The sequence below is a fragment of the Dermacentor albipictus genome, chromosome 3, assembly GCF_038994185.2.
Source record: "Dermacentor albipictus isolate Rhodes 1998 colony chromosome 3, USDA_Dalb.pri_finalv2, whole genome shotgun sequence".
NCBI classification, from domain to species: Eukaryota; Metazoa; Arthropoda; class Arachnida; order Ixodida; family Ixodidae; genus Dermacentor; species Dermacentor albipictus.
Genome location: NC_091823.1, coordinates 45,789,889 through 45,814,576, shown reverse-complemented (window position 1 = coordinate 45,814,576; position 24,688 = coordinate 45,789,889). Strand labels below are relative to the sequence as shown.

Here is a 24,688-nt window from a genome sequence, read left to right as displayed (position 1 = left end):
CACACGTGTATCGTACGTGTGATGGCAATGAAATCCCGCTAATTTGGCCAATACAACTCTAGATTTTGAAACCGCCTATACGATCCAGCATACGGGACGGAGTTATGCGCAAGGGAATTGCGTATTGCGCGCGCAGTCACGGTGGTTCTCAGAAGCCAGCCACAATTTCTGGTTATACGTAGGGCAGCGCAGAGCTTCCCATCAATACTTACTTAGGGAGAAGCATGGCGACACCCTACTAGAAAATCCTATTTTTTTTTTCAAGTAGGTTTCATCAAATAGGGTTATGGAACGGGACTCCGTTTGAGCCTGTTCAGTCCTTACCTCTTTAAATCCTGCCTAATCCTGTTTAATCCTGATCCGTTTATATCATGCTTAGTCCTGTTTAATCTTGACCCGTTTACTCCTGCCCTATATATAACCCAGACCTATTTGCCCCAGTTCAGGTCTATTTTTTGCTACATTCATATCAGGTCGTTTCAGAATGGATTGATGTCGCTTAATATAATTTACTCTTTAAACCTATTTTGTACTCTTGTGCATTTGCGATCAGCATTGAAGACAGGTAGATCTGCATTATGTTTGCTCCGAGTATGCCACTTTCACATGCAGGTTTGCCTTGTGCATTGCTTCATACAAAGATGAACACAATTTTCGGCATAAATTGATTAGCACTGCCAACACTCATGTGATACATCACGAACGAGTTTTGTAAAGTTTATGTGAGCTTCTTAGTGAACCTTGTGGCACCGTGGGACAGCCGAGCTTTAAGAGGGCCGCTTTCATCGACTCGAACGTGTGTCGGCCTAAGACATTGTAGTGGCCTAAAAATAAAGACTTCATTAGAAATGAGCCTTCATAACTATTATTAATTCCTCTGTCATCGACGTCACTCTACCTCTACTAGTACTTCAAAGACAGAAACGGAAATGTGCGATTAGACTGGCCCAAAGTGAGCGAACATGTCTCGTCTTTCTTAGATTACAGCGTCGCATGTGCCGTAGTGTTGCCAGTTGATATAACCAGAAAGCTATCGCGCCAGTGTTTGTGTTTCATTAATCACTGCTATAACAGCAAAGATATACATCTCCAGGCTTAGAGTGGCTCCTGACACTCTCGGAAAAAAATGCCGAGAGCGAGTGCGGCTATACTAATCCAGGTACAACCAAAATAGGGAGGCCCACTAAGCTTCAACAAAAGGTACTCCTTCGCCAGAACAGGAATTGGCATCCCTGGTGCAGTATTCGGCCACTACCTCCCTCCTGATTTCTTAGCAGGGAGAGGCCTTCGTCCTGCAGTCGGCATAAAATAGGCTGATTCTGCTGCTGCTGATAATACCATAAAAAGGGCACTCGCGCGTTTTTGTGATAACAGCCGATACATTCTGACAAAGAATGCGTCGTTGGCCACCAGACGCATCTTTACCGTGTCCTTTACCGTGTCCGTCCAATTATGAGAAATGTGCCCCGCACTTCTCGACGTTGTCACGCGATCACCAGCATTGTATATCTCACCGGTTTCCCGATTATTTACTGTGAGAAGCCCGATGCTTTATACCGGGTGTATCACGTAACTTTCCCTCCAATTTTTCCCTTTCCCCAGTGTAGGGTAGCCAACCGGGCTCAGTCCTGGTTAACCTCCCTGCCTTTAAATTATAATCTCTCTCTCTCTTTCTCTCTCTTCACTTGAGCCAAAGGTTAAAAATATCGAAATGCCTAGTATCTGGACAGAAACAAGGTAACATTGTTTGCCGTCGCTTGGAGATGCTCAGATTGTTTTTTTTCTTTTCTGCATTCCGCCTAATTACATAATTAGTCCTAATTAAATCATGAACTTCACAAATATTATGACTAGAAGAAAAGTGTCAACAAGAAAATAGCAGGGCAACATGAAAAACTCGCCGATACAGCTTTCTGTTGCTCGATACAGGCTACATAAAACTGTTTTTCCGAGCGTGAAAGAAGCCCGCGAATTTACGCAAATTGCCTCGAGCAACCAGCCACACGGCAATATTGCATGTATTCGTGGGCATCTTTCACGCTCGGAAAACGCTTTTCTGTAGCACGTATTGAGCAACAGAAAAGTGTATCGGGATTTCTTTCATGATGCTCTACAATTTTCTCATTCACACTTTTCATCTAATCATAACATTTGTGAAGTTCATTATTTCATTAAGACTAATTATCTAATGAGGCGAACTGCAAGAAATACTCCCAGTATCTCTAGTAAAACTTCATTTGGGCCTAGGTGGTACATAATTCTGAACTTAAACTTACAGCGCAAACACCTAAGACGAACCACAAGAGGAAGATACGACACGCACTGGTGCTTACTAACAACTTTATTTCTTCGTCGTCGATGCATATATAAACCCTAGGCCGCACAACCGCGCAGACGCACAGATTACATTACTGAGAGCTGCCAAATTATCACATACGCGAACGTAGGAATTCAAATTCAGATGGGTGCAGGGACAAAGCTGTGTCACTGACGCAATTATCGCCTTGTTTTTTTGTGTGTGGTAGGCCTCTAAGGCAAGCCGCGCACGCTCATTCTTGCTTTTGCCAAGAATCAACGTCTGATCAAGTGGCGCCTCACAATTGCTGCAAGAGTTTATATGCGTAACAAGGGGCGCTCCTCTACCTACATTTTTGCTTACTTTTCACGCATGTTCCCTGAGTCGCTCATTGACGCAACGCCCTGTCTGGCCAACATACATCTTACCACATGAGAGTGGAATGCCATAAACCACGCCGACAGCGCACGACACGTATGAGGCACCATGCCGAATTTGGCGTCCTTCTCTGCGTTCTCCGCACGTGCGGGAGCATTGCTTTGAGAGGTTGTTCGGCGCAGAAAACGCCAAAAGATCTCCATGCCTGCAAGCAACTTTCTTGAGTTTATGGGTGACCTTACGTATGTAAGGGACCACCGCAGGCCTTCGCGTTTCACGTTCGGCGGCCGGCCTTTTTGTGGCTTTTCTTCTCTGAGTCAGAGCTTCAGCCACGGCAGTCAAAAGCGACATAGCAGAAGTCGGCTGATCTGATTATCAAAACTTTCTTGCATCTTGTGCACACACGAACTCTCAAGAGCCAATTCCATACATGACGACGCAATTCCTCTTTTCACAATTGTGCAGACTTAAAGGACAAAAGTCAATAACTTTTTAGATGATATTAAGGTACATGGACAAGGTCTTGTGCTTACCCGCGAGAGTCCACAAAGTAATGTATTGCAGTTCTTGGAACTGTGAATTCTGTGAACGCCGTGTGTGTTGGGCGTATCAACCCCGTGCGAAAAAGAAACTTTTGTCGTATAAGTCTGCGCACTCGATGATCGTGAAAAGAGGCATTGCGTCGTCATGTATGGAATTGGCTCCCAAGAGTTCGTGTGTGCACAAGATGCATGAAAGTTTTGATAAACAGATCAGCCGACTTCTGGCAGCTGGGTTCCCTATGTCGCTTTTGATTGCCGTGGTTGAAGCTCTGATTCAGAGAAGAAAAACCACAACAAGGCCGGCCGCCGAACGTGAAAGGCCTGCGGTGGTCCCTTATATACATAAGGCCACCCATAAACTCATGAAAGTTGCGTGCAGGCATGGTGTTCTTTTGGCGTTTTCTGCGCCGAACAAGCTTTCAAAGCAACGCTCCCGCACGTGCGGAGAGAGCAGAGAAGGACGCCAAATTCGGCATGGTGCCTCATACGTGTCGTGCGCTGTCGGCGTGGTTTATGCCATTCCACTCTCATGTGGTAAGACATACGTTGGCCAGACAGGGCGTTGCGTCAATGAGCGACTCGGGGAACATGCTCTAAATGTAGACAAAAATGTAGATAGAGGAGCGCACCTTGTTACGCATATGAACTCTTGCGACAATTGTGAGGCGCGACTTCATCGGACGCTGATTCTTGGCAAAAGCAAGAATGAGCGTGCGCGACTTGCCTTAGGGGCCTACCACATAAAAATACAAGGTGATAATTGCATCAGTGACAAATCTTTGTCCTGCATGCACCCATCTGAATTTGAATTCCTACGTTTGCGTATGTGATAATTTGGCAGATCTCAGTAATGTAATCTTTGCGCCTGCGCGGTTGTGTGGCCTAGGGTTTATATATGCGTCGACGACGAAGAAATAAAGAAGTTGTTAGTCAGCACCAGTGTGTGTCGTATCTTCCTTTTGTGGTTCGTCTTAGGTATTTGCGCTGTAAGTTTAAGTTCGGTATCTCTAAACGATGGCAAACAACATTACCTTGGTTCTGTCCAGCTACGTAGCATTTGCATATGTTTAAGGTTTGGCTCACGTTAAGTGAAACAGCCTGTATTGATTGCATAGAGCCCACATGCGCTCAGGCCATCTCTAGTATTCACTTCAAGGAGGAGCAAGCTCAGTAACGTCAACACTGGTTACGCATTGGGATCGAAACAGTACAAACGCCTCTCAGGAAGATGAAAGAGGAGGAAATGACATTTATGGCGCGCGGCGAGAAGGATAAAGAAAGACAACCTAAGGTTTGTCTGCTTTCCTGAATTAGATATATTTTCCTTTATTTCCAAATTTGCTATCGTCAGCTGCCTCAACTACAGGGCAGAGCGACAGGAAAGTTCGCGCTGCGATCCAACATTTCGGTCTAAGGTCAGGGCGATTCAAACTCTAATTTCAGATCATGTTTCCTTTCTTTCTCGCCAAATTTAGTTCGATTTGTTTTATCTTTATTTTTCCATTTCATCCATCACATTTGCGAAATAATTATCTCCAGTCTATTTCTTTTGGTTCTGACCTACCCGTTCTCAAGTTTTCTTTAAATTTTTTTGCATTCTTTTTTCTTTTTATTTTAGTTTGACCTACCCGGTTCTTGGCCAGTCCACCAGAGCTGACATGTAGTACTAAATCCAAGGCTCTAGCTCTACATACACATCTGCCTTCTGCATTGCCTCGTCTTAACAGCAGAACTATGACCCCAGTCCGAGCCAGGCTTCACTTTATCAGCAGTGTACGCGAACATGGGAATCCTGAGTGTGCTCAATCAGACAAGTGCGCTTGTCTGAAAGTCGGCTCTGGACTGATGCTTGTCTTGTTCACTCGGAGCTCGTATGGTGAAGTGCGAGTCAAAGCTATGCAAGCAGCCGACCTTTAATAAAAAGCCCTAAAAGACGTTGCGTCTTTGTTAGAAGACGGTGTGCTAGTGCGGGGCAAAAATAACCGGATTTTTGAATTATGAATGCGCTTGTTCACGGTTAAAGATGGAACTATATTTAGCGCAGCTTTCGCTAGCAAATGTACACCTAATAAAGGAGGCATGAAAGATACTGGCCTCGAGAAGCTGTGGGACTATTGACTGCCTGGTAAGGTATATAGAACAAAGCTCTTCGACCAAATTTGCTTAGTATTGATTTGAGTTGAAAACAATATATGCAAGTTAGAAATTGGATAAAGCTGCATAGCATAAAAGACGTTGGGAACTACCTTTGTTTGGCACATTTAAGACCAGTGTATTGAAAGAGTATAACAGCAGTTTACAATACAAGGAGGCCAAGCTACTTGTCGTATGCTAGGTGCCTACAGATTACAAACAATATGTGTGGCTCCCGACACGGCAGTTCCACGAGACCCAAAGCGCACTTCTGGGAATCCGGGTTATATCTTCTAACAACAAATGAGGCAATGATTCAGTGCATCAGTGGAACAGGGAAGAAAATACATACATTATTTCCTTCATATGATTGATCAATGGCTATTTGTTGTCTTGAATGTACAATAAGATAAATAGGGAAGAATCGATGCCATTTTCCTTGGACAAGTTTACGCGACCGATGCCAACCGGGGCCAGCAAATAGGTATTTTCGATTATGTTGAAAGCATTAAGCGAAACAACCGCCATGATCCCACATCTGTCTTAACATGGGGTTAGCTCGCCATGGTAAGGCGCTGCATTCACTATTGGCGACTCCAGAGAGTCCTCAGAACTGCTATCGAACGTTTCAGTCCTCCTTTCGAAGAAACCGTTTGGATCGTAGCCAAAAAGCGAGATTATGGAAACCTACCGTAATAACGAAAGATGCGTTCCCTGACACGTGAAGAAAGACAGGGGTATAATTTGTTGTTGGCTTGCAGTGAATGATCGCACTCACGGTCAAGTGCTTTCTTCCTCTCTCTCTCTCTCACCTCGCCCTCCCCCTCCGTCTTCCCTTACGCGTACGCGAATACTGCCAAATGACAGTGAATTGCTGTGCCTTTATATTTTTCAGATGTGGACGCTTATGTTGTAGCTGCGCACTGCAGTGCGTTTCTTTTGTACCTCTTCGTAAGGCGTATGCTGCAGCGGTTGCATTATTGTGTAGCTGTATTTGTATTGACTTATTGACTTATTGACGTTATTTTATAAATTCTTGCAGTCGGATAAGAGCTGGGTAGACGTCGTGCATTAGATTACGAAAGCGCAAGTTTCTGATACTCTACGCACGCATGGTCACGCGCACCCTCACAGTCGTAGGCGCGCCTACAGAAAAGACCGCATATGGTTGGGTCCGGTGACTTACGTTGAAAACAGCGCAGACGACGGGGCAGGAAGAGGAGAAAGCCAAACAGATGCTTGTCCTCGCTGTCATCTTCTCATGTTATGCAGTGCAGCAGTATATATAACACTGACTCAAAGTGACGTCATCAAAAAAGAAAGAAAAAAAAGAAACAAAGGAAACATTATGAGAAGCAGACTATGTAGAGAAAAGCACAACATTCAGTGTGTTGCTCGGCAGGGTGGCAATGGAAATAGTCATACAACAAATGTGGTCTATATACTTTAGGAACCGGCGGCCAAATTGACAAGGAATTCGGTTTGTCAAATACTTTTGCCATAGGCATTTGCACTATATATATATATATATATATATATATATATATATATATATATATATATATATATATATATTTTCTACATCTCGAGGTTCGATCATTTCTTACTTTTGCCTCCAACAATATAAAGAAAGCTGAAGCACTGTTGCAAGCTTTGAAGCAAGCAACTTTGGAATACATTTACAACATGCACAGATTGCTGCAACACGTCTACACAGATGGTTGAGTGAATATCAAAAGCTCTGCTGCTGCACTCATCATCTCGGTAACATTTGAAGAAATTAAATTTAAAAAATCATGTGTGACCACATCGATCGGTGCGGAAATTGCGGCACTCCATGCTGCACTTGCTTTTATTAATCAGGAACCACCTCAACAATAAACAGTCTTTAGTGACTCCAAGGCAGCCCCTCAGTGCATAGAAAGCCCAATGCGCCATGGACCCAATGAACACCTGGTCTCAGAAATCCGACAGATATATCATTGAAGCCATGACAAGGGACAAACATAATCTTTCCATGGCTGGCAGGACATTGCATCATCAGCGTGAATGACCACGCCAACGAAGCCGCCCGATCTGCACATAAAAGTGGTCAACGTGCCTTGATTCCACTTTCGCTGCGCCGCGATTGATGTCCCGTGAATGTGCTTTCCCCCTGTGGGACCCGAATGCTTTGACCGTGTGTGGTTTGCGTTCGTTGTTTCCGGATACACAGGTGCGTCTGCCGTCTCTGTTACCACAACGTGAACAAACCATGCTGTACCGTCTATGGCTAGGCGTTGCATGTACCAACTCTTATGCGTTCCTTATTAGAATGGCCAACAGCTCCACGAGCGACACATGCGGCTGGCTGTGAAGAGGCGCTCGCACACGGTCTGTGTCCGCCGCGCTGTAGTGCCGAGAAGCAAGTGGTCGACATCTTTCCGTCTAGCTTCCCCTTCCACTCTCTTTCTTTTTTTATCCCCCTTAACCCTTCCCCCGTGCAGGGTAGCCAACCGAAACTACTTTTGGTTAACCTCCCTGCCTTTCTATGCATCTCTCTCTCTCTCTCTCTCTAATGATATAATTTAGTGAGTGCTACCACGCTTGCGGTGCTGTGTTGGCCTTTCTGACTCCGAAGCACTTGCTCTAATTTCAGCTGTGCCAGACTGCCCTCCAGAGTATATGTGCGCATCTAACCACTCGTCCCTGTAGCCTGCGGTTGTGACCATTGCTCGAAGTAATTGGTCAAACCTTTTTTATTTATACATTTATTTATTTATTTATACAAGTACCTGCAGCGCCACAAGGGCATTATTGCAGGGGGGGACAAATTGAAGAAAAGCGAACATGTGACAAAAACTTGATACAGCAGAGCACAGGTGGTAAAAGTAACAAAATACATAACAGATGAGTCATCTCGACGGCAAAACGGTCTTGTGAAATGCGGTGCAAATTTGCAAGACAGAAATGGAAAGGGTACACTATCGCATGAAGTGCAATGCCAGCCAAATGATATAAAGAAAACGGGATAATATACTACGACAGACTGCGTGACAATAAAGACAGAAACTCTGAACACGTTTTACATTCACCAATGCTCCTGGGAAGCCTATTCCAGTGTGCGGAAACATGCGGAAAAAATGAATTACGGTAGACATCAGTACGACAGCGCATTTCAAGGACTTTCAGCTCGTGATCACATCGTTTAGAGATGAAGTGGGGAGGGAAAATGTACAAGTTCTTGTTTATTCCTGTGAGATCAAAGTAGATTCGGAAAAAAAGTTCTAATTTGGCAGTTAATCGGCGGTGTGCTAGTGTTTTCCAACCAAGGTCCTCTTTAAGCAATGTAATACTGCTACGGAAATTATAATTACCAGAAACAAATCTTGCAGCGCGGTTTTGGACGCGTTCGAGCTTTTCTATAAGTTTAGAGCTTTGAGGGTCCCATACCTGGCAAGCGTATTCGAGTACCGGACGAACATTTGTTATGTAAAGCTGTTCTTTTACTTTCTGGGGGGCGTTATAAAAATTACGTCTAACAAGGTTTAGTATACGAGATGATTTTAAGGTTAAGTATTCAATATGTCTGTTCCATGTTAAATTTTCTGAAAAATAGACCCCGAGGTATTTGTAGTGTTCGACCTTTTCAAGAAGTAGTCCGTCCAATTTATACACTGATCTCACAGGAAAGCGTTTACGGGTGAATGACACAAGTTGGCATTTAGCATTGTTCAAAGACATGCCCCACTTAATGCACCAAGCATGAATTTTGTTTAGATCATTCTGCAAACTACTAACATCACAAACATTTTCTACATTCTTGTATATGGCACAATCATCAGCATATAACCTCACTTTGCATTCTAGATTGTGCACAATGTCATTTATAAAGACTAAAAATAACAAAGGCCCCAAAACAGACCCTTGGAGTACGCCAGAGGTTACGGTGACAGGTGTTGATTTAGTGCCGTTTATTAAAACATGCTGTGTTCGTCCAGACAGGTAATTTCCAATCCAATGTACTATTGCAGGGTGTATACCGAGACAAGATAATTTATGTAAAAGCAATGCATGAGAAACGGTGTCGAAAGCTTTCCGGAAATCTAAAAATATACAGTCTACCTGAAATCCAAGGTCAAAAGAGTAAAAGAGATCGTGAGCGAACTCTACCAATTGAGTCGTATATGACAAGCGGGGCCTAAATCCATGTTGAAAATCCGAAAAAAAATTATTGCTTTGAAGGTGTTTCATCACAGCACTGTATATGATGTGTTCTATTGTTTTGCAACATACACATGTTAGAGAAATAGGCCTGTAGTTTTCTAGTACATTTTTGGGACCATTTTTACGTATGGGAACGACGTGGGCTACCTTCCACTCTGCAGGTAATGAAATGGTATTTAATGATTTATTAAACAGAGCGACTAAAAAATGCGCAATTTCTTGAGAGCAGGATTTCAATACCTGCGACGGAATACCATCGGGACCGCCAGCTGATTTGTTGTTCAGATTGGAAATAAGTTTCAGAACACCGTTATATGTGACAGTGACCATAGGCATATTCTCATAGACTATTTCTTGTATTTCAGGCGGTTCACCAGTGTATGTCTCAGAAAAAACACTTTTAAAATAGGAATTCAGACAGCAAGCCTTCTCATAATCATCAAGCACTGTTTTCTCGCCAACTGATAAAATGGGGACAGTTGTGTCCACTTTACCATTTATTTTAACAAATTTCCAAAATTCTTTAGGATTATCCCTTAACTTTGCGTCAAGCGATGAAATATAACTTTGTTTATTCACCTTTATTTCTTGCTTAATATTTTAGTTCACATGACGCATTTCATGGAAAACAGATTGATTGCGAGTCTTCAAATACGAAGCATACAGGCGGCGTTTTTTGTTAATTAGCGAGCGAATTTTCTTATCTACCCACGGTTTATCTTTCCGGCGTCTAGTTGTCAAAAGTTTGGAAGGTATGTATTGTTCAATTAAAGCCTTTAATTTATCTCTAAAAAGAATCCAAGCTTCATCTATGTCCACTGTCTGGCTGACCTCATAAAAAATAGGGAAGAAATTTGAAAGCTCTCGTGATAAAGAGACGTAATCCCCTCGGTCGTAGAAAAAAACCTTTCTAGGATATTTATGGGTTGGTCTAACTGAAGCGGCACTAGACGTGGCAACAACGCAATCGTGATCACTGATACCAGGGATGACAGCTACATTTTGGATGAGCGACTCAGAGCTAGCAAAAAACAAATCTAAAGTGCTGGCAGAAAAACGGTCTCTTCGCGTGCATTCGGAGACGAATTGGGTTAGGTCATTAGTTATAATGAACTCTGAAAAGGCAAGAGATAGGGCAGTCGAGTCTGAGAACACAGGTTTGCCATCTTCCCAGTCAACAGCAGGCATGTTAAAGTCGCCCCCAAGTATATACTCAGTATTTACGGTAGTTAAAAAGTTTGATAGCTCGGTAAATGATTCCGGATTACAAGAACTAGGAGACCGGTAAAAAGACCCAACAGCAAGGTAATTGCCATTGCTCATTCTAACCCTGCACCATATGGATTCAGAGTGATTGAAAGAAGTAGGGAGTTCAGTACTGTGAAGGCACTCATTAATGAGAAGAAAAACGCCGCCACCATGTGTGTTTCTGTCACACCGGTAAACATCATAACCACACGGAAATACCTCGTTATTGGCGATGGATTCATGAAGCCAGGATTCAGTGCCGATCACTATGTGTGGTTGAACAGCGGAAAGTAAAGCTGCAAACTCATCGGCCTTATTTTTCAAGCTTCGGCAGTTAACTAACAGAAGATTAAGTGTAAGATAACAAGAAGTGTTATGTTCCGCGCCAGTACGCAAGGTTTTAGGTTCTGCACGATGCTTGACCTTTAGCTTCTTCCTCCTGCTTTTTTTAGCTTTATGTGACTGGTTGATTAAGCCATAATCAGTAAGCACATTTCATTGAAATGAAAATGACAGAATCTCAATTACCATGATGCAGCGAGGGTGTATGGCTCCGCATCATATTCTATAAAAATAAATATTAACGGAACCCTAAGGAAATATCAGTAAAGGAGGAATTGTTCATGATCCTATATTATTTTTCTTTTTTGTATTACTGCGCAAAGAATTATCGCCAGTACATTTGAAGCTGGCTAACTCTCTTTCTTGAGCTTTCTGGTAAATAAGAAGAAAGGATATCTGAGAGCTTTGAGAGGACCTACATATATAGGAGACCCCGCGATGGCTTGTACGAAATAATGAAAATACGTGTCCACCGGGAGACACGTTGCGTTCAAGCTTTCGTGGTGTTCCGATTTCTCTCCGAGCCGCGAAAACATGTTTCATGTCCACCCTTCGTCGCCCTGCAGTCCTTCTCTCTCTCTCTCTCTCCTTTTTTTTTCGTTTGCACGAACAGAACACGAGGTTCGGTCTTGTCAAGGACCGATACAACGGCGCACCAAATGTCAGGGAAAGGAAAAGAAACAAAAAAGTGCGACCAAAATTCGTTACTTCCTTATAGAAACGCAGTTACGCCTCGGTGCTTGCGCTGGAGGAGAAAAAAAAAGGAGAAAGATCTACTCCCTGATGGATAAAGAAAATAAATCGTGCTGTAGTCAGTGGGCCAGGAAGCTAGCTGCCTTTTCTTTGATGAAGGAGATTTGTCGCGTCGCCCAAAGCGTTGCTCTCAGAATGCGAGGTTTGCACTTCGGAGTGAACGTATTCAGCTGAAAGGCTCGCCAGTACCGGAAGTATAATCTATAGAACCCTAGTGTAACCTTGCTGATGAGCTCCAAGACATTGTAATTGTGCGGCTATACAATAGCACAGTGGTTCCATGCCGCTGTGTGGCCTCGCTAGATTCCCAAGTAGGGAAGGATGGCTGTTGTCCCTTCGTCCTCTAATGATGGTGCAAAAGGGAGCAAGAGATACAGAGGGAGACAGAGAAAGAAAAAGAAAGGCAGGGAGATCAACCAGGTTTTCTACCGTACACTGAGGAGGGAAAGTGGGCAGAAAAGGAAGAAAGGGAAGGGGGAAGGAAATGAAGAAAAAGTGATGGGGGCGCGCACACATAACAGCGTTGGCCGCGCAATCTGAGCTCTGCAACTGCCTATGCGAAAAGGAGGGGAATAAACTTCCCCCATGTGCATTCGCAGCCATCGCACCGCTTCATCAGTTGAAGGTAGCGAACCGGGTGTTTGTGTTCCACCTATTCTCTTTGCCTTTCGCATCTCTCTTCTTTCTCTCTCCATATCGTGAATAACAAAGGGTAAAAAAATCATATATCTGGCATGCTCTCGAGTGTTGCTTGCATATTGCGCTAGCATCTTACGTCCGAATAGGTGCATTGCAAAAAAGGGGAACAATGGGTCATCCTTTGTGGCTCGTAGACAGCTTTGTCTTCACTTCATAGTGACGTCAGCAATTCGCAAAACATGGCGTTAGTTAACGAGATACTTAAGAAACTCACAAAAGCAAGTGAAGAAAATCGCGCAGTAATGTTCAATGGATACCTAGCCACTGCATTATCCCTGGGAGTGTAGCAGAAGATAAGGCAGCTGGACAACCGCATGTTAATAATGCCACACATGGTCTCCCTCTAACACAAGGTGAATTGCGCCGCATACTAGGACAGATATCAGCCCGTGGTTGCTCAGTGACATGGTTTGAGCAGAACTCGAAATCTTCAGATTTATTTCACATTGAACCATCACTGAAATTTAAAATCCCGTCCACATTAAATACAACCCGAGCCTTTGAAACGCTGATTCGCCGTCGGCGGCTCGGTACCGCGTACACAAATCTCTTTCTACATAAAATTTCAAGAGCTGATAGTGCGGACTGCACTTGTGGCCACGCTGATGAAGATGTACAGCATCTTCTGCTAGAATGTCCGCGACACTACAAACACAGACAACGATTAGCATTTGATTTAGTGGCATTAGATAGCAGGCCCTTCAGCCTCGGGAAGACGTTCGGTCCTTTGCCAACCTACTCATTGCAAAGACGAGCGTTACTGGCCCTTCAAAGATTTCTAGAAGCGACTGGGACACATGAGCAGCGTCTGCGAAAATCAGGCAGCATGCCCCCGTTGCGCCGAGCCCCACGCTGCAGATAAATGTGGTGCGACTGTGATGCAGTGTTCAAACTGCGGAGGGTCACACGAAGCTTCCTCGAGGAAATGCCCGCATATTAGGAAGGAAATGGCTATCTTGAAAGAGATGGCGAGAGATCACTCATCTCATCGCGAAGCCGCCGAAAAAGTCAGGAAGCGACGTTCCCGTCGCCGGCGCCCCTCAAGGAAGGCTGTTGTTTCTGCGACGCGCATGCCACTTCCTACAACACCTCCTCCTCCTCTGCCGCCCGGGCCAGACACTGTCGAAAGGACCGCGAAGAACAAGGCAACTGAGAAGACCGCACCTGCAGAATCTTGGCCGGCTCTACCGAAACGACAGCATCCACCGACAGAATCACAGCAAAATTTTGCTGGACAACCTCCGAAGTCTTTCTCTCTCTCTCTCTCTAGAAGCGAACAATATTCTCGGAAAGTATTGAGTAGGGTGTTTAAATGTGATAGCGCATTCTATGTTTTTCTTTTACCCGACTTTGGGCAGTGCAATGCCTGGATTTTTGTAACTTAAGAATTTAATTCGTGATTTCTTGTGTGCCCTTATTTTAGTCTAGCTAAGTGACCGAACTTTGTGTTTGCTTTAGTGCACATTTGTGACTGGACTTCGTGTTACTGTGTTCCAGAGCTGACTTTCAGTTTCAGTGTGGTACTAGTCTACTTACGTGACTGAACATTGTGTTATTATGATTTGCAGTGGTCTTTCACTTATGGGGGGACATTAGTGTATTTATGTTACCGCAATTTGTGCTGTTATGATTTCACTATATTTTATGATTTACTTTATTTTTTAATATCCCTATGTGAAAAGGAGTAGCCGGCGCCAATTAAGTGCAACATCTCCTAAATACTATATAATACTAAAAATGGTGCAATTTTATTCAGTACGGCTAATTTCATTTTCTGCCAAGTGCAACTCGTCAAATTAGAACTACTGCTCGGTCAAGAAAAACAAACAAACAAACAAACAAACAAACAAACAAACAAACAAACAAACAAACAAACAAAAAGAAACAAAGCTGTGGAAAGGCTACGGCACTTGAGACGAAGAGTGCAGACATAAATAAATGAAATGAAAAATTGGATTCGCCGCAGGAGCGAAATGCGAGATTGAAAGCCTCAACCCAAAAGGCGGCTAGGCAGTAGCTGCGCCTGTAGTAGCCACCAACAGTCCCCTAATGAACCTGCCTCTACACTCGTCTTTGTCAGGCGTCGCCGCCAGACTGGCGAGTAAACCTTGTAAATAGCAAACGGTTTGCTGCACTGCAGTCGATTAAGTATGTTTGCATTTTTCTTTCCACATATTTTCCCCTTCTCTTCGTAATTTCGACGTTCGGTGTCTTGGTGAGGCCAACAAACCAAAGTCCATCCCGGATAGCGTTTCGTGTAGCTGCCTCCTATATTATATTTAGCTGTTATTTCATATTTACCAGGTCTGTCTTATTTTTAGTGTGATTACATGTTGCGTGTTTCCTTCGCGATCGTGATAGTTCCCTGCCTATAGCATCCTGCGAAGGAAAGGGAAACAATATAAAGGAAGTTACGACACAAGGCTAACTATAGGTAGTCTAGACGAAGAAGTACTTCAATGCGGCGAGGGATTCTCGCCTGTTCTGTTAGAGTACATGCTACCTCTCTCTGTCCATCTAACATCATTTATGTGGCACCCCGCGGAGATGAAGTTCATACACGAGCTGCATTCTTTATAAGCAATCCTAGTTTGTTGCAACTTGCCTCACCAGCGCCCTTGAAGACAGTGGTCTCAAAGAGATATTTTAGATTGTCTGTACACTGCGTGTTGTGGTGTGTTTTCTATGTGTTGTGTATCTGTGACAGTGCACTGTACATGCCATTTCATGTCATACTATCCATCTGGACTAGTGTGATAGGTATGCCGCCAGGCAAACCTATTCAGGATTCATAAAAGAGCACTCGCTCTCTCTCTCTCTCTCTTCCTCTGGCTTCGTGACCACTCATTTTCACCGGGAGTCTGGGAAACGACATTTTAGTGTAACTTTCGCTGCAATTTAGCTGCGTCATCAAAGGACGAAAAATCCTACTGGTGCATGTTGACTGTTTATCCTTCTCCGGTTGCACCTTTCCACCCTCCAACATTCTGGAACATACGCGAACAACAGTGGTTACACTGCTTCTCAGGCTGGTGCTCACCCAGCAGCTCATCCTTCCGTTTTACTCGACTGACCACAGCTTTGCTAATTCGCGCTTCGTGGTACCATTTGAGTTAAACTCCTAAAAAAAAAAAACAATTCTGGAATCTTACATGCCAAAATCACGATCTGATTTGAAAGCACACTGTATCGGGGGACTCCGGAGGGATTTTGAACGCCTGGGATTCTTTAAGGTGAACTTCAATATTTAGCGGGCACTTGAGCGTTCTTGCATCCCCCTCCCCTCCCCTCCCCCATCTAAGCTGGTAAACGGCAAGCGCAGCAATTTAAACGTACGATGCTATCTGTACACCTCGTACGGAGAGAGTGGTGCTTGTTACGTGACTTTCTTCTTGAGACATTTAAGCGTCAGGAATAGGGCCCGTATTTATGAGGTGCTCTCTATGCATACTAAACCGGTTCGCACAAATAATCGTGTTAGCGATGTTAGTGATCGCACGATCGACCCTGTTAGTCGATTGTGCTATCGGACATATCAATAATCTAAGCTTTTAGACAGTTCTATCGAACCAAAAGCTTTGTGAACTCGGTTTCAGAGTTTTTGACGGCGAGAGAGAGAGAGATCATGTTTAATGGCAGAAAGATGGACAGGTCGCCTGAGTGAAGTTCATCTAGCCTGCTACTCCACGCTGGGGTAAGGGGAATAACAGAGACAGGACGTGAAGAGGAGAGAAGGTGGTGGTATAATGAACACGTTGACGAGGGCTGCACAGCATCTATAGTGTTTCTGTGCAACGCGTACGTGCACACTTCATAGCACAGCCCAGTCATCGCAGGCAGAGGTAGAGGTTAGGTAGAGGTAGAGCTTGCATGATTTATGTAGATTTTAGCGCCACTGGCGTATTTAAACCAGACAGTAGCAGCTTCAAGGCGTCGATTATTTGTCGGGGCATGGCTTTGATGACACTGTCCGATGGTGACTTCTCAGTGCACTGTCCTTGCTCGCGCTGACAGTCTGAGGCCCGTGTGCGCGGTGGTAAGCGTGGCCATACATTCGTTTCCGGGGTTGCGCGGCTCGCTTGATGCGATGGTTTGGAGATATCTATCGATGCCGATTCAATTACCTTCTGCTGGACCTGCGGAATTGGAGCCAGGAAGCTTGCGTTTAGACCTACAGCTTGTCCACGTTGTCGACGCGATCGTCTCCTCCGATGTTGTACTGACGCTGCCACCTCTTTGTGGGGGCATACTTGTCTCGCTCATTTGACAGTGAACTTCATATTAGTGCACGAGGCTTGTCAGTGTAAGAAAAAAAATCTGTTATAAAGGTATGTATGCGACCAAATAGCACACGAAAGATCACTACTGCCCTGTACCATCCGTTCTGTTGATTTTACGTGAGTTAAGGGGTACAAAACTACATTCACGTGCTTTATATAGATGCTAGAAGCTGTCATGCTCCTGGAGGTTTACTCTTTTTTTTTTTCGTTCACAATCAGCATTACCCTCAGAGGCATCTCTTGTGGAAAGAGAGAGACAAGAAGAAAAGGAAAGATAGGGAGGTCAGCCAGTGTAAATACCAGCTGGCTACCCTGTGCTGGGGAAAGGAGTAAAGGGAATAAAAGGAGAAAGAAGACAGAAATAAAAAAACATGAGAAAAATGCACACAGTAACGCGATGCTACGCGCAACAACAGTCAAAGGCGGTCGCACAATTCACAGGCCCTTAAGAGCTTCAGCAAAGCCCTTAAGGCTTAAAAGCACTTCTTGTTGGGCTAGTTGGTAGCTGTTCATTATAAAATATAAAGACGCCAAATAAACGGACACACACAAGACAAGCCCTCTCCCGTTTTCTTCTCTTGTGTGTGTCTGTTGTTGTTGGCGTCTTTATATTTTATAATAAAAGCCCTTAAGGCCTTGAGTGCCGAAACCTCTCTGGACCAGTGTCCTAGAATTTTCTCCTCTGTGAAGGGGCAACTGTCCAGTTTTTCGAGCGAAAAAATGTACTAGAAAGCTTTAAGCTTCCTGAAGTATCTAGGGCGCGATGATCTTGGAACCCCACACCGACCGTAATCACTAGCTTGGGCACTGCGATGAGTTGCACTGTCCTCCTTGCAAATCAAGAAGTCCTCTTCGTAAGAGATTTTAGCAGCTTCATTTATGTGCAGCTTGCCACCGTGGCACCACGCCTACTGTCCAACCTTTCGGTTTATTAACGGCCATGAAGATAATGCTGCATTGCATTTATTAAAAGCTGGCGGCTTGCTACAAGCTTCCTGGAGACTCTAGGAGTTGATGATCCGGGAACGCCACGCCGACTGTAATCACTAGTTCGCGCTCTGCGATTAGGTTCATGGTTTTGTTGTAGCTATAGAAGCCACGTTCGCAGAATACTGCATCATCTATATTTATCTGCAGCTTGACGCAACGTCACCAAATCGCACGTTTGTGTTTATTTACGGCAAATAATATAATGGTGCGTTATATCTGTCACGATCTGGCGGCTTGCCAGACGCGCCACTCTACCGCGCACACGAAGGCTTTCTCTGACGCGTTGTCCTGCCACACGTTGCAATTCTTTTACTATACGAATCGAGACAACGGGCCTTTCGTGCCAAGTATAGCTACAATTTCTCCTATTGACGCTGCAATCACGCCTAATTACGGCAAGCTGCACCGGGGAGAGCAAGCCCTTATAGATGAGGCGTGTCCTGGCGTTGCGAGCAAGAGGTCGTGATAGTCATATGGGAAGTTGCTGCTGCAATAAAAATGAACAGAGCATATATGGTCGTCACAACAACGTGGGGAATACGCAGAGTGATCAACAAGGCATATGCTGCGCGAAAGGCGGGGTTTAAGTAACAGGAGGTGTGATCAGTGTACGATTTGAGCGTGTTAACACTGTACGTTGATAACTTGTTCTGGTACGAAGAAAGTCATGCGATGGCGGTGTGGTGCTATAGCACTCGATCACACCACTGTCGCATATCCGCGCTAGTCGGTTCCTAAGCTCACGCCTCAAGAACCGAGTGATCGAAACAGAGGTTCATAACAATCAGGACAATTATTAGAGAAACATGACATTGTGCACGCAAGCTGAACATTCCCATGGACAGTTGGCGTTACCCGCTTCCTTTCCATTTCCCCGTTTGCACGAGATGGGCCATATCGACTTTACTTTCTTCACGGAAAGCTTAATAACTTAGAAAAAGCAGAGTGAGAGAGAGAGCAGCAAGTTATCATAGTTCTTCGAACCCTGAATTTAAAAGAAGAATTGGCGTCTAAGAATCCATGTGTGACTTTAATTTAGCCAAACACGACGAGCACAGGCTAGAGTGAACGCCGCGCGGAGAGGACAGTGAGCTCTGAATTGGCAAAGCGGTGCTTATGCGGCAATTAAGGTACACCGCCGGAGCGCGTGATTGAAATGCAGCGCTGAAATATATTAGTGTGTTTCCGGAGTTGAATTATATACTGCGCTGCTTCCCAATCAAGCGCATATCGTTAAAGTGTAAAGCCACTTCAGTTTCTTTTTAATTTATCCAAAAGCTATTAATTTATTCAGTTACACACGGGTCCTAATTCACAAAGCCTTTCGTTCGTTTGCCGCTTTCGCTAGTATTACGTCCAACAGCACGATTAGGTAGCAGCTGCCCTTTTGAACAAGTCTTGCGTTAGAATTGTTTTGTGAATGTATACACCGCTTTCTAACATACGAGTGCATGATGCGAACAGAAGGTGCGCCTTGCAAGTGCTACAGGAAGAAGCGCAAAGCTTGCGTGGGCCTTTTTTATAGTCTGTCGCGCTCGCTTATATTGCAACGTCGCGTGCCTTCTCTTGTAGGCATGTTGAAATAGATATCAGAATTAGTGGATAGCCGTGCAAGTGTGCGGGCAAATAATTCCCTTTGCAAAGGAGAAGTCATAAGTAAAAGGCCGCGTTGTCAAGTCTATCATCAGATAATGCTGTCACTTTGGTTTTCGTCAATGAAATTTAGAGGCTGTTGTTATGCGTGATCGAGTCGCTTTGGGACTCCCGCCGACACCATGAGTATATATCACGCCAGTGGAACTTACGTAAGAAAAGTTCTTTATTTCGCTGAGATGCTTCGCAGCCACCTGAAGAAGCGTTACTTGACCCGAAACACTATAAGCGATTGGACGATGAGCGTTGCTTTTACGTTATAATATCACGCCTTACAGCTGCCGTAGTCTTAGCTCACTTGTAAATGGTTCCTAGAGATACGTGTTACTGAGACTCAATCCATGAGTCGGTTACGCAGTCACAGTAGTCACTACACCTACAACCGCACTATGACGCCTAAGCTAATCGCGCTTCTTGTTTTGCAATGGCCGCCACTTACGCGGTTTCTTTGGTAGCTAGCTTTGCCAGAAGGACATCGAAGGCCACCGAAGCCTCCCGTAAACACGGCGGCAAGAGGTGGCTACCTTTAGAGCAAACCCGTACTTCGAGAGCGGCGAGATCGCGACCGCGATAGAACGGCGAGGCGGAAAGTAGGCATAATTGAGCGACGCGCACATGTATGCCACCTCTTCAGAATGCGCCCGCCCACTTGCTAGCTGTACCCATCGCGCGCCGTCTAGCGCCTAGTGGGAACAGCTATAGGATGCAGGGCCGTACTCCGCGTGCCCCGCTATACTGTACCGTGCAGCATGCCATCAAACATTAACACCGATGTGGTTAGTCAATGGGCTGCCCTGAGTCTTGAAATATGAGCGCAATTTTATCTATCGATGCACATGCACCTGTTATTGTTGCACCCGGCCACGGCGGCCGCACTTCGATGAAGGCGAAATGCGAAAACACCCGTGTTAAAGCTTTAAAGAACCCCAGCTGGTCCAAATTTCCGGAGTCCCCCACTACGGCGTGCCTCATAATTAGAAAGCGGTTCTGGCACCCAAAACCCCATAATTTAATTGTTGCTGCTGTTGTCGTCACATTACAATATATATATATATATATATATATATATATATATATATATATATATATATATATATATATATATATATATATATATATATATATATATATATATATGTATGTGTGTGTGTGTGTGTGTGTGTGTGTGTGTGTGTGTGTGTGTGTGTGTGTGTGTGTGTGTGGTGAAGCTATAAAAGTGACCGTTCAAGTCACAACGTTGATAGCAGTGTCATTTCAGGCTACAGTTTCCCGTTTCCCGTGTTAAGCACGGGCCCGTGTTTACGAAATACTAATTGATTGCTTTGCGGAAGGAAATGTTGTACTGGTGGAGACAAATGGGCATGTGTTACAGAGAGAGCGTTCGCCACTCTCCGACGCAACCACCGCGCCCAACCGACTGTTTCTTCTCCCTCCCAGTTGCACATGTGCACTTCGAACAGAACGAGACGCTCACACTTTCTCGGGCACCTCAAGTATAAAGCATCCTTGATTGCGGTGGCTTGGAGAGCAAAAGTATGCGGAAAGCTTAAAGGGACTCTAAAGAGAAGACTAAGTTTACTTGCGGTAGCTAACTCCTACCTTACGCATCTTGATAAGCTAGAAATTGAGGTTTGGTGAGCTATAAGAAAGACGCAAAAACGAAATACGAGGGGGCGACGCCACCTAGACGTTCCTGCTGCATCTCACCGTGACGTCAGCAATTGCGGTGGCATCAACGAGAGGACTATTCAGTGTTTCAGCGGTAACAGATATACTGCATTAGATTTACTGCACCACAAAGACCGAAACACGAGAATGCACTTTGACATTTAGGATGTCATGGCTTGCGTGCTGACACCGAATTATCTGCGCGACGTGAATAAAAAAAGAAATGTAATTTAGCCTTTATGATTCGCTTGTAGTAACCAACCTATTGCCGTGAAATAACGAAAATAAAGCTTTTCAATAGCAATCTGTTAGCCCAGAGTGGTTAGTATTTCTCATTAGTGCACCTTTAACGTCATTTATTTTTAACGGCAGTACAGCGTTTAGTATTCGAGAGCACGATTGGCTATATAGCCGCAGCTATAGTCGGGCTGTCCTTAGGTCTTACAACGCTGCACGCTTTTAACGGAAGTGCATGGGAGTGCTAGCTAGCCTTCTCGCGTCAGCAACCGAGAAACCTTTTCGCCACTGCTAATGACCGTGTAAGGTGGGCGTTCGCGGAGTTTGGCAAGCCAGAAAGGACGCCTATAGCGTGGGAACAATGCCGTACCCGCCATCGACGAGCTTGTAAATGGTATTGTGCGGCGCAATAGATTCGACGTGCCGTGCTGTGCAATTAGCAACCGTCCATAAAGTATCTACGCCCCCCCCCCCTCCCTTCGCACTCGTTCCTCTATACGCGCCCTCTCCTCCTCCCCTTTCCTTCCATTCCTGCTCGCACCCCTCTTTCCCGCGTGTCAGCTAATTAGGCGGCACAAGGATAACAGGTGCAATGGCACAACGAGTGAAAAACGAAAACGTTAGCCCTTACCCGCCGCGCAGTGTTTCAGCGGCTCAATGGCTGAGGAGCACGAGGTCGCCGGCTCGATTCCCTGCTGCATTCCGGCTGCTACGGAATGCGAAGAAGTTGGTGCGGCGTGGACAGCGGTACGTGCTTGTCTGATTAATTCGAAGGCCTCCACTATTACAGGGTGTTTCAGCTAAATTTAGCCAGCGCTTAAAAATATGCCGATGCACTCTATATAAGACGACGCGACCAAATGCATGATACTCACTTTTGTATGTAGTATGTCACGCTATATTTGTATTTTACCTAATTACATAATTAGTCAAGATTAATGAACCAACTTCTGAAGCAACTAAGCTAGGAAAAAAATTCCAATTAGAAAGTTGCAGAGTGGTTTGCAAAACGTCCGAGTCAACAGTTTCTGTCTTTCTATCTATTAAGTATTAGTGTTTTTGAGCTTACTGCGGATGCCCGCTAAATAAATAAAAAAAAAACACGGGACATGCCCGCTTGAGCGTCGTGATTGCACTGCTCCCAAGCGTTCCGCGCACAAACGAGCAAAGCGTTTAGCCGGGTGTGCTGCCGCTGCGACTGCTTATCGCTATCATGAACCGCCGCGAGAGAAGCACATCGCTGGCGTAAATCGCACTTTCAGCGCCTTCGTTACTGTCCTGTTGCCTTTTAGGCGGCAGCACGCCCTGCTAGATGCTATGTTCGTTTGTACGCGGACAGTTTGGGAGCGCTGCAAATGACGGCGCGCAACCGGTGTCACGTGTTATTTCTTTTCTTTTCTTGGGCATCCGCAGTAAGCTGAAAAAAAATACTTATGAGATACAAAGACAGAAACTCTTTACTCGGACGTTTTGCAAACCGTTCTGCGACTTTCTAATTGTAATTTCTTTTTCTAGCTTCCTTGCTTCAGAAGTTGGTTGATTAATCTTGACTAATTATCTAATTAAACAAAATAGAAAACATAGCGTTACCCACTACATACAAAAGTGAGCAAAATGCATTTGGTCGCGTCGTCTTAGAGTGCATCGCTATATTTTTAAACTTTGGCTTAAGTTAGCTGAAACAGCCGTATACGGCGTATCTCGATCGTATACAGCCACCTGTGAATATTGGCAGAGGACGCGGTTTAGCGTGAAGAACCACTAGAACGAGTGCGATGCTAAGATAACACGCTTGTATGAGGCGGCATAATTAACATGATTTGAACCTTCGGCTACAGCAGGATAGGGAAGAGTAGTTAAACACTTTTGTGCGCGAGCAGCGTTTCAGTGCTTTTGTATCACGCCGGTTTTTCTTTCTCTGGGGGTGTTCGAATGAGGAAAATTCCGTGTCGAATCGAATGCGAGTACTGCAGAAAAACGACCCCCGAGTGTCGAATTGAATATGGAATATTTTCTTATTTTCTTATTTCTGAGGCACCATCAGTTTTTTTTTTTTTTTTGCACGGAGTTCATTTGTTAAAGAAGTCAGGCTTATACACATCGACAAATAGCAATGAAACGTCCGAGTATACTGAAACGGTACTAAATGATAAACGGCTGCTTTCAGTTACCTGGGGCAACGCAGCAGTGACAGTAATGAACCAAGCGAACAGAATGTTAACATGTTACATCATATACAGAGTTTTTCTCGCTGAAGGAAAGAAGTCGGACTCTACATCACCGCAATTTGTTATACAGGATGCAAACATGGTCAGACAGGCTAAATATCAAATCGTAACAGATTCGTATATAGGCGGACTAAAAGTGAACATTTCTTATTGAATGAATGAAAACTAGTAAGCAGACGTTGTAATCCCTGTGCGCTCGCTCAGGAACAGATGCCCCTGCGCAACGAGCACAGGTATCCTGCAGTATAGGATCTTTCCGAACGGTCCGCACATCCATCGTTCAGTTTTCCTCGAGGCCCTAATAAGTGTTCCATTCGAACGAAACGAATATTTGACAACTTCGAATAGTGGATTCTCGATTTGAATTGCAGGGGACTATTCGAATCGTATTCGAAATTTAGAATGTCCGTACGCCCCTATCTTTCTCAGTAATGCACCCTTGCACGTTAATACAGGGTTCTTTCAGTGCATGATTCGCTTGAGATGAGCGCCTGTAGCCGTCATGGTCTTCCTACAGACGCAGTGTTTGGGAGCTAAAATACTTGCTTCATTGCGGTGCTCTATATTCAGTTTCTGCGATTGTTTACGTCTTATCTAAACCTCCCCAAAAATTCTACCAGCACACAATTGGGCTGATTTCTGGTGGATTCCACCGAAGCTTTCGAAAATCCGTATTGGTCCGCGAAAAACGCGCACAGCGTAGGACGAAGACGGATTCCGTGCTTCATGTGACAAAGCCGCATCGAAATTCAGCAACCACGTATACCTTTTCACATTTTTCTTCCAGCCTCAAGTTCTCCACGTCCTCATTCTATTAGTATTCTCTGCATACGTTCAACACATTTATCAAAGCTGTATCTCTTCTTCCCTTAGGCAAGAAGCCAGGACGCTCGTCATCGTTGACCTCTCTACTTTTCCTCCCTTTGCGTTCCCTGTCTTTCATCAATAATTCTCTGCATATGTGAGCGCCAGCACGACTTAGGGCAAGTTCGCATCGACGGCCGAAGCGCGCGCTGGCGGAAGCGGCCATAGCCG

The 24,688-nt window shown here is 44.7% G+C and overlaps 1 protein-coding gene across 7 annotated transcripts in view; it reads left to right on the top strand.

The window, feature by feature from the left end:
- Positions 1 to 24,688, top strand: part of LOC135898177 (cholecystokinin receptor type A-like) — a 201,905-nt gene that overhangs the window by 28,039 nt on the left and 149,178 nt on the right. Inside the window, exon 1 of one of the 7 annotated variants that reach the window (XM_070535408.1) lies at positions 22,127 to 22,172. The exons of the other annotated variants lie outside the window; for them this stretch is intronic. Within the exon in view, the coding sequence (XP_070391509.1) occupies positions 22,142 to 22,172 (31 nt within the window). The 5' untranslated portion in view covers positions 22,127 to 22,141. Of the gene's footprint in view, positions 1 to 22,126; positions 22,173 to 24,688 lie in introns of those variants that run through there. 7 annotated transcript variants of the gene reach the window in all.